Source organism: Chamaea fasciata, unplaced genomic scaffold (genome assembly GCF_029207755.1).
Source record: "Chamaea fasciata isolate MVZ Bird 193981 ecotype frontalis unplaced genomic scaffold, bChaFas1.0.hap1 SCAF_5, whole genome shotgun sequence".
Taxonomy (NCBI): Eukaryota; Metazoa; Chordata; class Aves; order Passeriformes; family Sylviidae; genus Chamaea; species Chamaea fasciata.
Genome location: NW_027094090.1, coordinates 33,396,825 through 33,410,000, shown reverse-complemented (window position 1 = coordinate 33,410,000; position 13,176 = coordinate 33,396,825). Strand labels below are relative to the sequence as shown.

The 13,176-nt window shown below is 42.0% G+C and overlaps 1 protein-coding gene across 4 annotated transcripts in view; it reads right to left on the bottom strand.

The window, feature by feature from the left end:
• The window catches only part of TBC1D30 (TBC1 domain family member 30), a 53,548-nt gene that overhangs the window by 25,180 nt on the left and 15,192 nt on the right, over nt 1-13,176 (bottom strand). Inside the window, exon 1 of one of the 4 annotated variants that reach the window (XM_066183190.1) lies at nt 5,282-5,561. The exons of 2 other annotated variants lie outside the window; for them this stretch is intronic. In XM_066183190.1, the coding sequence (XP_066039287.1) occupies nt 5,282-5,441 (160 nt within the window). In that variant the 5' untranslated portion in view covers nt 5,442-5,561. Of the gene's footprint in view, nt 1-5,281; nt 5,562-13,176 lie in introns of those variants that run through there. One more of the 4 variants, XM_066183192.1, reaches the window with a different exon arrangement.

Sequence of the window (13,176 nt, the reverse complement as noted above, 5' to 3'; positions counted from 1 at the left end):
TAATATTCATATAGTTCACTGTTCTACAAACTATACTATTACACTGCAAACTGTCATGTGCATGCACAGAAAAATACAAGTGCAGAGACAATTTCTTTTCATCTGCGCCAGCTCCTTGACATTAAGTCAGTCAAAACTAATTTATAAGTTTGGTATGCTAAGATTATTTTGCTCTTCAGAACACATACATTTTTAATAACTCCTCAGACCATAACGCACATTTGCTCAGTATTGTTACTTAAGCTTAGATTTTATTTTGGCCACATAAACAAACTATTTTACTTGTTATGAAGCAGGCTTACTAATTGTTCATACAATGTTACATCAAATACCAGAATCTCAAGTAGATCCCAATGTGGCACTGGAGTATGCCAGAACATGATGAACAGTAAAATGTTTAATTTGCTGTCCATCCCACAGTTTGAACGTGCAATGCTTCGGTCCTTCACATGCCGCTGTCCATAACCCAGGTGCTGAACACGGCATCGGATCACATCCCCTCCCTCCCATCTGCTGGCACAAAGAAGGAAACCCTCTTTTATTTTCCCTCCATAATTTAATACAATGGTATTGTTCCATATTTGCTGTTATGCATAGCTTCTCACCTTTCCAGAATATGAAGCCAAACACTTTAAATATAGAAATATATATATATGCACACACACACACACACAGAGAAAACCCAAACATATTATAATCCTGCAAGGTTTAAAGGATGTAATATCCATGCTAATCAACTCACCAGTAATACCTAGTTCTTCGGAGGTCTAAACTTACAAGTCTGACAGAAAACTCAACTGTAGTGGCATTTGCTATTTACAGAATGTAAAATGCCTTTGAGCATTTGCATACTGAAGTGGTGGTAAGTAATTTTTAAGCCTTACTACCTAATAAATATGTACTTGAAGACAAAACCTTCTTCTCCACGGCTTTTTTTTTTGTTGTTGTTTTTGGAGGGTGAGTGAATAGAAACAAAGAGAAAAAAAAATATCACACAAATTCCAGTACTTTTAAAAATTCTAGTGTTTTAGAGACCTGGGGATTAGTGCTTTTGTTTTCCTGCCTCAGATCTAAAAGACATGCTTGTCAGATTTAGAAAAATAAAGGCTTTAAACCATCATAGATATGTCTCAAAAAAACATTGAAGGATTAACAGCTATTCCTGGAAGTAACTGTTTATTAGTGCTCCTTCCCATAGTGCAATGGCACTCAGCAGGGACTCCTATTAGATAAATCTTTTCATAATAATTCAAAGCAATGTAACAATGCCAGTAGCCTACTAAGATTAAATTGTATCATATTTGCTGAACTTGGAAAATGTGAACTTCAATCTCGAGCAAAAAAAAAGTACTGTAAAACCCTAATACATACTAAAACATATCATGACCAAGAACTCCTTTTGTTAAAGTAACAGATGCTGACATATTACCTAACACTACCTTGTAGCAAAGAACCAATAGCCTTCCAAAATAACCATGTATTCCTCTCTAACCTAGCAGCCAAATATTAATTACTTCAGTTTTCTAACACTTAAAAGCTCTGTCTCAGAAGCTTTCTAAGAAAGACACAAGCAGATACTTCCAGGTCTTCAAAAGATCAGGTACAGCAAGATAAAATCTCAGAGCAAGGCAAAATCTATCTACAGTTACATTAACATCATGATCAGGGAGCTTACACTAGTCAAGGTACATGTCCCTCCTGAGACTGAAATGAGACCCTTGAAATGAGACCCTTGATTAAATGAGACTGAAATGAGATCATCCATCTACAAAAGTTAATTAAATCACAGCAAACAATTAAGAGAGATGTGAAAATCACTGTAAATGAGAATTACATCACACAGTAACACCAGACTACAAAGCACACTCTCTTCAGTATGGTGAGAAACTGCTTGGTCAGGCCAAGCAGTTTCACCTCTTGTAAAAGCCATGGAATCTGTGTCCCTTTGTTCTCCATTACAAGTATTTTCCAAATCAAATGATGTAACAGCTTTGTGGGAGGGGAGGGGAAGAACAATGGAGAATGAACCCAAAAGCATATATGAATTGTTCCTCATTCCCATCCATTTTAAAGAATTTATATTTCCTAAAATCAAAAAAATTACCAGGCTGCTTTATAAAAAATACAGCAAGTGAGCATGTAAAAAAAAAAGCTGCAACAATACAGAGAGAGCTAGGAGGGCAACCAGCAAATTGAAAGCAGCATCTCATTGCCCGTTACTTATTTCTGGCACAAGAATCATTTTGCTACATGCAGTTTCTGCACTCTGCTCAAGGAATCTGTCCCTGAGCTTTAGAGCTTAAAGAAAATTAATGCTTATCCTTAATTCAGCCTCTCTTGGTTTCCTAAACCTTCCTTTCTCCATAATTTCCCTTTTTTCATTCAGTTGTCTTCTCTCCATAAACTAACTTAGATTTCCCAATAGTTCCTTCCCCTCTCAGTACCCCAGACCCATACAATCCTACCGCATGTCTGCACCCATTTTCACTGATTTTCCCATTTCTCACAATCCTCCATCTTTGGGCCACATTCCTCTCCATTACATAAACATGTGCTTTTTGCAAAGAAGACCCCTTCAGGTCTTAAGAGAACTTTTCTTCCCAATCTCTCTGCAGGGACAGCCTGGCATGGAGGCACCACACACAGAGCAATAGTTCCTAAGTGTTGTCAGTACAACTCAGCCCTTTCACATCAAATCAGCCAGACTACAGTGTTATTTGACATATTAAGTATCACTCCAGTTCATACACTTTCAACTGCTTCTTCATAGCTGAGAAGTATATTAACTCCTATCAGCAAGAATATGCTGGGAACACACTGGAATTATTAGCTCCACGAATGCAAGGACACAAAAAGGTACACGCTTGACAACAAATTTCTGAAGGGTAGGAGAAAGCCAAAATAAGTTCTGTTCAATGTCCTTCCAAGCCCATCACCAGCAACCACTGCAGAATAGTTGTGTAAAAATTTTAAAAATTTAAAAGAGGAAAATACACGCTCACACCCCAATCCACAGTCCTGTAAGCTTTCCTGTGTAAAATACACAATAACTTCTGACAAGAAAAGGCTGTAAGAGGGAAGATTTTATCCCTAGGATTCCCAAACCCTAGCAGTCCTCCACTGGATAAGCAAAATATAGCACAGAACCACACAAAGAGCCACAAGAGGGGAGAAAAATACTGTCAGACAAGTACCTGGAAGATGGAATCAAATTCCCAGTCCACCCTCAGCAACATCAAACAAAAGAATAGGGCAAAATTGGGATTTTTTTCAGAAATATCAAACCAGAAGAAAGTGTAGGAAGATGTGTTTTGATACACTTTTGTGAGCTATAAAGACACAGCTTTAAACTTGCAAATAAGCACTATAGGTTCTTGGCCGTACTTCACAGCTGTTGAAACCCCTCCCACAGAACGCAAATAAATATTTTATCAAAAATAAACAGGGAAAAAGGCCTAAAGCAGCTTTGTGTGCAGTGGGAGTCCATACTTGAGGAAAGAGAAGGTTCAATGTAAACTATCACCTTATGCTGCTTGTTGTTTCAAGAAGATTCTTGGCCTTGCAATTTATCTCTAAAAGTGACATTCTGAGTAACTCTGTATGAAATCGCTTCTATCAGGAGCCAGAGCTCACTGGGATGTATTAAAGCACATCTAAAATCTCCAGTCTAGAAAAACTTCTCAATACGGACAGCTAATACAGACACTAAGTAAATCTGAAGAATATTTCATCCAGCATATTTTTAAAGGGCTGATTAAGTGTCCCATGCCCACCACTCTATGAAAACATGTATCTTGAACAGCGCTATTGTCTTTACCTACATCCGAACAATATGGAACCCCCAAACCAGTGGGATTTTTAGGACTATGGCATTCATTGTTACGCCTCCAATCACAACCCTGGGTCTTTGTGTGAGTGTAAATACAAGAACATCATTATTCAGATAATGTCATTACCCAGGATAATAGCAGACTACTGTTGGAGCAGGGGTCTTTGAGAATTACAAGTCAGGACTTCTTGAAAACAGCAACCCCATAAATCTGTACCAAAATAGACCCAAGACCTTATTAATAACAGCTTCTGAAACTCATCTCAAACACAGAGGCAGTGAGCATTGTGTGCTTGATACACACACAGCCAGTACAATGGGAAACTGATCCTTATTTATTTCCATGTATTGCTCTGTTTCAGTGGATGTCCGCATTACATGCTTTGTAAATGCTTAAAATTAGGCAACAGATCAACAACGTTTTAGCTCCAAGTGACAGTTTTAACACGGTAAATTGAAATTAAATTTCTTGATATTTTATTTTTTAAAAAATCCAAAATTTTGATGGCAGGCAACTAGAATCTAGCATTCAGCCATGATCACCCATCCATGCTTCTGTTGAGAGCCCATCTCCCTGGAGTTGTCTGCTGACCATCCAGTTCTTAAAAGATTTTGATACTGAAGTAGCATCTAGAAAACATAGCTGCAGAGCTGATGCCTTCCCCTTGGAATAGGGACGGTCGCAAATTTAGACAACACCCTGCCGCAGACAAAGGCTGGGCGGGAGGAGGGGTCTCCGGCAGGTCAAGAGTTAGCAGGTTTATCAGGAAAGGTGTGGGGAGGCTGCGAGGAGACTTCGGGGAAAGACTGGCAGAAAGCTGTAGTCGCCGAGCCCGGGGAAGAGGAGACGGAGGGAGAAAGGCAGTAGGGACAGACGACACAAAAGCGCTGCGAGGCGGCGACGCCGGGCGGGAGGAGCAAGGCAAGGACCGGGAGACCTGGAGAGCAGAGCGGGGATCCGCGGGCCGGGCGGGACAGAGCAGGAGTCCCCCGGGGCAGGTGCAGCGCGCTGCCGCCCCGCAGGGCCCCCGCCGCCCCCGGCTCCCGCCTGGGCCCGGCCCCGCGCCCCGCCGGGGCCGCCTCGCACCCGCCGCGGTGCCTCCGCCGCTCCCCGGCCCGGGGCCACCTCGCAGGCCCCGCTCCAGGCCGGCCCAGCCCGGGCGGGAGCCCCGCGCCCCGGACACGCCGCCGGCCCCAGGCCGCGACCGCGGCGCCCCGCGCCGGCCGGGCCCCGCCGGGGCTGCCGCAGCGGCGGCCGGAGCGCCGCATCTGCCTCGGGCCGGGGCCGCCCCCGGGCGCTGCCCTCCGCCCCGCCGCGCCTACCCGCGGCCCTCATCGCCCGCCGGCCGCCTCCTCCTCTCCGAGCCGATCCCGAGGCCCCGGCCGCTCCCCCCGCTCCGCTAAGCCGCTTACGGGGCGGCAGCCGCCGCCTCGCCCGGCCGGCGCGGGTACCTGGCTCCAAGGTGCACAGCAGGCGCGGCGCGGTCCGGGAGATGCAGCTGCGCTTCTTGAGCACATTGCTGAGGATGGTGCCCACGCCGCCGCCCGAGCTCTGCCGCTTCAGGCATCGCCCCCCGCGCCGCAGCGAGCCCGTGAGCCTGTCCTGCCGCATGGTGCCCGGGGCTCGCCCTAGGGCGGCGGGGTGGGGGGCATGGCGTGCGGGGACCCGCACTGCAGACAGCGAAGTCCGAGTGCCGGAGAGAAGAGGGAGGACAAGGAGAGGAGAAAGACAAAAAGGGAAAGAAAAAAAAAAAAAGCAAGCTGTTCCCGCCCACAATTCTAGCATCACTGCCTGAATAAACCAGCAGCCTCTCCTCCTCCTCCTCCAGCACCACCTGGAATGCAGCGGGCGAGGGGAGCAGCAGCTCTGGTTAGAAATGAAGGGAGCCCCGGCGGCCGTGGTGGGGTTCAGCTGTGCCAAAGGGCTTCAGGACAGCTGCACAGCCCCCGGGCTGCACGGCACCACCCGACACGGGCAATGCGGACAGGCGGCAGTGCTGACGCTTCTCCCGAGAATGAAACGAGCTAAATATCGACCAAGGAGTCTTCTCAGGTGGTACTCGGGCCTACAGCTGGACATGTATCTATAGTCCTGCTGCCCTTTTCCAAAAGCTGTCCTGGGAAGGAGTCCGACTAGCACTATCAGACCATGGAGCAGAGGGAGAGCAAAGAGTTTGACAGCATGTCAGTGCCAGGGCAGGCTGGGGTCCTGCTCAGCGACAGCCCCCGCAGCAGCACAAGCAAGTGTGCTGCCCAGTTTGTTTCTCACTCTCTAGCCAAGAGACCCTGAACATCCTCAGCTAAAGTAACAGCCTTTTCTACATTGCAACTGCACTTACAAGTAATACACCACGCACTAAATAGTTAAAAGAAGCTATTCAAAAGCACTTTATTAGATGCATTTTCCAGGGCTATTTGGCCTAAGAGCATGTTAAAAGGGTTTCATAGAGATTCTCAAACTAGTGGTTTGATTGACAAGAAGAAAAGCATTTGAAATAATGATAGCTTTTATAACCTAAACCACTCAGCATTTCTGTGGAAGGAGAGCAGATTTATCACACCACATTAGTCAGGCTTAAAGGCCAAACTACCAGAAGTCTCAGTCTACCTGCTAGCAACTGTAGCTTTGAAACATTTTGCTCCTTTATTAAAAAAGATGTGTTTCTCAGTCACATTATGAAGAGAGAAAACTGCCAACAGATAAGCAGTAAAGCTAATTATATAAAAGATACACAATATGAAACAGAGAATCAAGCCCTTTTTTACGTGAGTTATAACTATCTTTAGAAGTCACTGTTGAGCTTTCAGAGAAGTGTGATTTTGATCATGCCTCTTTAAATATCTGCTTGGGTTTTGGAGAAAAGTCACTACATTTGAGCTGTTAGCTTGCACTCTGAATAGATAATTAAGTCTGTGTGTCGGTGGTTCTTTTTTTAACAAAGGTGACACTTCCCTGCTGATGTAGATGATGTAAATCACTCTATTTCAGTGCCAGCTGGAGATGATGATTTAGTGGTTAAAGCATCAAATTTGAAATCAATTAGTCTCCCTAGGTGTACAGATTGTACCAACAGGACTATAACAGCAACATTTAAATACAGAAATAGATGTATTATCTCTGTAATATTATTCTCCTCTTGTCTGAGCACCTTTTGCAAATAGCACCACATCGTTCTTGGATCATTTCAAGACTGACTAATCCAACACCACATTCTGTTGCCCAAAGTCTCAGAAGCCATAACCAAATAAAAGTGGTTCAGAAACCACTCATTATCCAGACAGTGAGAATCAGTCATTGCTCTAAACTGCGTTACCTACAATTTTTAAACAATTAAAAATCACGTCTAAGAAAGACATCAATATTTAACTGATGAAGATTACCAGCTCTCAAAAAGAGAATTCAATATCCCCATTATTGCTCTTTCTCCTCCTTGTCATCTTGTCTCTACAAGAAAACTGGAAACAATCAGGACAATCATACTGAGACTGGGCACACAGATACTTCCAAGCATACCATTAAGGAGCTTTCCTGCATGCCAGCCAATTAATACAATGTTATTCTGAAGGAAATAATGCCAAATTGAACTTCAGGAGACAAAATGAAGAAGCCAAGCCATACATACCAGTTTGATGACTCACTGGATCATTAGTACAAATGGATTTTGGATGCAGGGATAAGCCTCCCATTAAGCATACATACACATATCTTAAGAGCTAGAACCTAGCTTCTAGAAAAGTGGATGGCATTGGGTTTTAATCACCGACCAGGCAAAGCCCCTAAACTGCCTGTGACAAGACGTGTAGACCATCATGAATCTAGTTTGATTCACCAGTGCACAGAAGTCTGGTCATGTCCACAAGCACGTAAATCTGCATTTACTGACAAGACAGATGACATTCCCCCATTTGAGGGGGGAAAAAAAAATCAAAATATTTGGCCAGGCAAGATATTTCAGCTCCAGTATTTTGCAATAATCAACCTAAGTCTTTGCTTTTTCCACATCTCTGTGTAGTGCATGTATTCCCTCCCACACAACAGAGTCACTTTCTAGAAAACCTTACCTTGTTATTTGATACCACTTTACAATATTACCACCATTTGCTACACATGCTATTTTAAGGCCAGAGAACTCCTTAAGAATACTATGTGTATTCTTGTTCCTTTATTACAATCAACCTCAGGATGGTCAGTACCAAGATTAACACCAGGTTTTGACCAACTCCATTTACCTTAAACCTCTCCATTCTTTAGTCTACTTCTGTCTGCACTGGGACAGTGAGGTAAAACACCGGCTGCCAGAAAGGGACAATGAGTACCAACAGATGAGGCAGCAACAGGAACAGCAGCAGAAATGGGGCCACAGAGCAATCTTCCTTTTAAAGAATCTATTTGTTTACATGGAGCTTTAACTGCCCAAGCCCAGGATTACTAGAAGGCACAATTCACCATGTCTCTTCTGATGTGTGCTGAGGAGACTGAATGTTATTAAAATACTAAAAACGGTAAGATATCTTCAGCTGGGTTACTGTATTTCATGAACTCCACATCCTCCCCTTTATTTCACAGAAAATTGTAGAGACCTCTCTTAATTCTGATTTGCATCACAACATCCCAGTAAAACAGTCAAAGTCCGGGAAGAAAGCTTATTTGCCACAATTCTCAACACCAATGTCAGCAAAAATACTTAAAGTGACACATACCCATGAAAAAATGAAGTAGATACATTGTATGATAATACTGTAATATGGTTCATCCAAGAGGATTTTGGAAATTACACTTAAACAGCAGCACTACAACAGCTGATGAACGGCAAGTATCAGAAAGAAATATATACCAATAGGATGAGGGGGGGAAACGTATTGCAACCACAGGGGAAAACCAGTTGTATTGACCAAATCATAGGATCATTGTCTGCTAAGCCCCAGAGCTCCATATACTACTTTGAAGGTCCCAAAAAATGTATCCAGAAAATGTAACCCTCTTACCACAGGGTTTCAAATAGCTCTACAGAAGTTAGCAAATGAACCAACATATGTTTCGATGTGTATTGTAGTTCTCCATGGGGCTCAAAAGAAAAAAAAATCATTTTCAAATGAATACGAGAGAAAACAAATGGAATGAAGTATGTCCACGTTAGAGACAAGAAAATGTAAGCCAGTTTGAGATTCCCCGAGAAGGCAAAACTATTTTAAATACATTTAGCCCATTAAACCACCTCCACCATTGGAGCACAGAATTCCTATCCTACCCAGTTCTATGTGTGTTCTATTATTAAACATCCCCTCTGAAAAAACAGTCCTGCTTCCTTCTGCTTGTTCCTAAAAGCCTAAAAACAAGCACATCCCACCTGGAGTTTCACACTCCTCCAACACACAAGATGGAGCCACCTCTGACAGCTTGAAAAGAGGTCTCTGGCTTGTTGGGCACGGGTGCTACAGCATGAATATAAAAGTTCCCTTGAACACAAAGGCCTGTGAGGTGGCACAGCCCTGCACTCCTCCCACCTCAGCCTGCAAGGGGAACATCCCCTCCTGCTCCGCCCATAGTGCTCTGCCCACAACCCCCGGTACTGACGTGCTCCCTCAGACAGTGCAGGGATTGCATGCCTGCCGTGATCCACCAGCTACCTGCAACTATTGTGTGGACCACCAAGCACAGAGCCTGCAGCACTGCTTTGTGTACCTGTTTGCATCACTGTTGCAGAAGCACCTAACAAGGGAGCCTATGGAGAGGTTTGTGTTACGCAGAAGGAGAAACATGATTATGGAGTAACAGGTTCAGTTCTGCCATCAAGCTGGTTTCTGTTGCTGGACAAGTAATCCAGAGCTGTCTGTACTGCACAAAGGATGGTTCCAGAAAAAATACAAAAACAAATTTTTGGTAGTGTTTTTGTGCCTAGAGAAGGTTAATTCTACACACTTGTTGAAAGCAGGGCTCAGGCAAATGGTGCAGTGCGTTCACACACCACAGTCTCATCAACACAGCTGTAATATTTTAAACCTTTTCATTGCATTAGTCATCATTTGTATCACTTTGTACACAAATGTCACAAAAGAGGTCAAGACTTTGCTGTGTCCTATCTTAGATATCACAGACAAAAACTGCAGAGCCAATCCTTGTCTACAAAGGTATTCATCACGAATATAAACTAGACAAGGGACAGGAAACAACATCTATGATTTCCAGGAATAGAGAACAAAATTTATATGATTTAGTCTTAGGAAGCATGCAACTAGTCAAGCGTTTCCTCTTCCTTTAGACTTCAGGCACAAAACCTTATTACTTATTTCCCCCTTCAAAAACTGCGAGCATGGAAATTACACTTTAATACAGCCTTCTTTTTAAGGAAGCCCTGAAACAGCACACTCGTTCTTGGTGAGCTTATGACAGAGGAGCTGGGGAATTCTCTTGTTTATAGGTAAGATATCTGAAAAACAACACTGCTTGCTTGTTGTTTAGCCATACCTATTGAGGACTAATCTAGAGACAATCATTAAAATAGTACTGCTTAGTATGGTATATATCTTTCAACAGGAAATTAATCTACAAGTCTGTAACTCATGTGAGATGCTCACAACTGCATATGCACTACATGATCCTTCAGCTATCACAATCAGGACTCAGCCATGAGGACTTCAGACTCAAAATTCTTTGTTAGGAACTTCAGTTGAGGGGTTTTGATTTTGTTTACCAAATTCTCCCCTTGTCTTCCCACACACATTATCCATTCCTGCCTTTAGTACTACATACTTGCATACACTAGGACAGGATTGATGAGGGGAGACAAGAAGGTCCCCTCAATAGAGCAAGCATCCCCTGCCCAGAAGTGTATGTTGTAATTTATTCTTTGGGAGTGATAGACAGTTACATCTAGTGAGTGTACTTCCAAGTTGAATAATGTTCATAGTCATATTGCTTCTTGAAACTTTTGACACATACACCCTGAGAAGTACGCCAAAGTTTTCCAGCATTAGTGAAAGCACTTGAAAATATAATACACCTGCAAATCAGTTGTGAAAGCAGTTTACAGCACAACGGGATGGAGCTGTGATCACCAGTTTTCCATCTAGGGAGGCACCACATTCCTAGGCAGTGAATCAGTGCAGGTAAGGCTGACTGCAGTCCCTCAATCCATTGGTTTTTCCTGGAGTAGCACAAGATGCTTATGCAATTGGATCATGTAGGTGAGCATGTGAAAGCCTTCAAAAGCCTTGCAGGCTGCTAAAACAGACATACAAGATGTGCCTGTAATCTCCCAGAACCTACTCATAACCTCTTTCCATTTGTAGATACATAACTGTTCAAATGAATGAAGTACGTGCAGAAGGACTTAACATCTGTATAGTACCAGGGCTACAGGCTGCAACAGCAGAACTGCATAAACCCATCTCCCAGATCTGTACTCGATCTAGTAGTGCAAAAAAGTCCTGTTTTCTCTGAGTTCTTAAAAAAAACTCCTCAGCAGTAAGCCAGAAGCTTTTCTTAAACCTGTCTACAACATAACCACATCAAGCTAACACTGAATATACTAATACTCAAATGCATTACTTCACAAATTATTAACTCTCCTATGTCATCATATCTCACCACCACACCATTAATAAGCTTGTAGTATCTGGCATTCCTAGGCCAAACTACTTTTGAGAATAGGATAATTTAAATTTGCTGATAATTCAGCAACCCTAAGCACACAAGTGACAGCAACTAGTGCCAATGGGCTGGGCACAAAGGGTGGCTTATTTCATTCCAGGCCCATCACTGGGAATGGACTGCTCCCAGAGCTTAAAAGGAGAGAATTGAAAGAATTCCCAAAAAATAGAAACGGAGTAATGTTTTTTAAACATCATGCAGCACAGATCACAGACACCTCAAATATTTCAGAAAAAAACCCGAAAACCTTACCGACATTACAAAACAGATGTGATGGGGAAACTTTTAATGTATGGTTCAACAGTTACACTGAAAGAACAAGGCAGAGATTTAACTCAGAACTATCTATGTGGGAAACAAAAAGGAGCTTAGACTAATTTTGCTTGGTCACAAGACAGCAATTAGTTCACCTTATTAGGCCAATAATAGAGGACAACAAACTTAAACAACTGAGTACGCCTGATATACTATTAAAGCTATCTGTATTCACTGCAGTGCCTGTAAATCCTAATTCTGGGCTCCAGCACTATTGCTACAGGTACTGCACAAGTACAGTAAAACCTCAGACCTCCTGCTTAAAAAGAAAGAAAGAAAGAAAGAAAAGAAAAGAAAAGAAAAGAAAAGAAAAGAAAAGAAAAGAAAAGAAAAGAAAAGAAAAGAAAAGAAAAGAAAAGAAAAGAAAAGAAAAGAAAAGAAAAGAAAAGAAAAGAAAAGAAAAGAAAAGAAAAGAAAAGAAAAGAAAAGAAAAGAAAAGAAAAGAAAAGAAAAGAAAAGAAAAGAAAAGAAAAGAAAAGAGAAAAGAAAAGAAAAGAAAAGAAAAGAAAAGAAAAGAAAAGAAAAGAAAAGAAAAGAAAAGAAAAGAAAAGAAAAGAAAAGAAAAGAAAAGAAAAGAAAAGAAAAGAAAAGAAAAGAAAAGAAAAGAAAAGAAAAGAAAAGAAAAGAAAAGAAAAGAAAAGAAAAGAAAAGAAAGAAAGAAAGAAAGAAAGAAAGAAAGAAAGAAAGAAAGAAAGAAAGAAAGAAAGAAAGAAAGAAAGAAAGAAAGAAAGAAAGAAAGAAAGAAAGAAAGAAAGAAAGAAAGAAAGAAAGAAAGAAAGAAAGAAAGAAAGAAAGAAAGAAAGAAAGAAAGAAAGAAAGAAAGAAAGAAAGAAGACAAAACACATTATCAGACAGAGAAGTACAGGTCAACAGCCAGATGATTTTGAATAGCATAGTGGACAGTATTCTTAATATAAGAGCTGCTATTGTTTCTATGGCCTTCATGGCAGAGATGAACTCCAAGGGACACACTATGAACACATAAGGTCAGAGTGCTAAGAGATCAGGTTTTAATCATCAACATGTTCAACATGGTGAAACATCTATAAGAAAATGCCAGCATAGGGGGGGGATTGAAAACATACTTGTTTTAAAACACACGTGGGATGGAGGTAGAAGGCACGAGCCAAGCTTGAATACTAAGTAAGGAATTATAAGGATGGGACAACAGAGAAAAAAGTAGGTTGTGAAGAGTTTTGGATATGAAAGCAACAAGAGGAAGACAGACTAGACCTAGAATGACCATAAGGAAAGCACACACACTAGCAGTCATGAAAATATACGTACAAACACTAAAACAAGTAATTAATCCAACACTGAAGTCCACTTTATGTTTAATTCTTTGTTCATATATATGTTGTATTCCAAAAGGAGGAAAGTA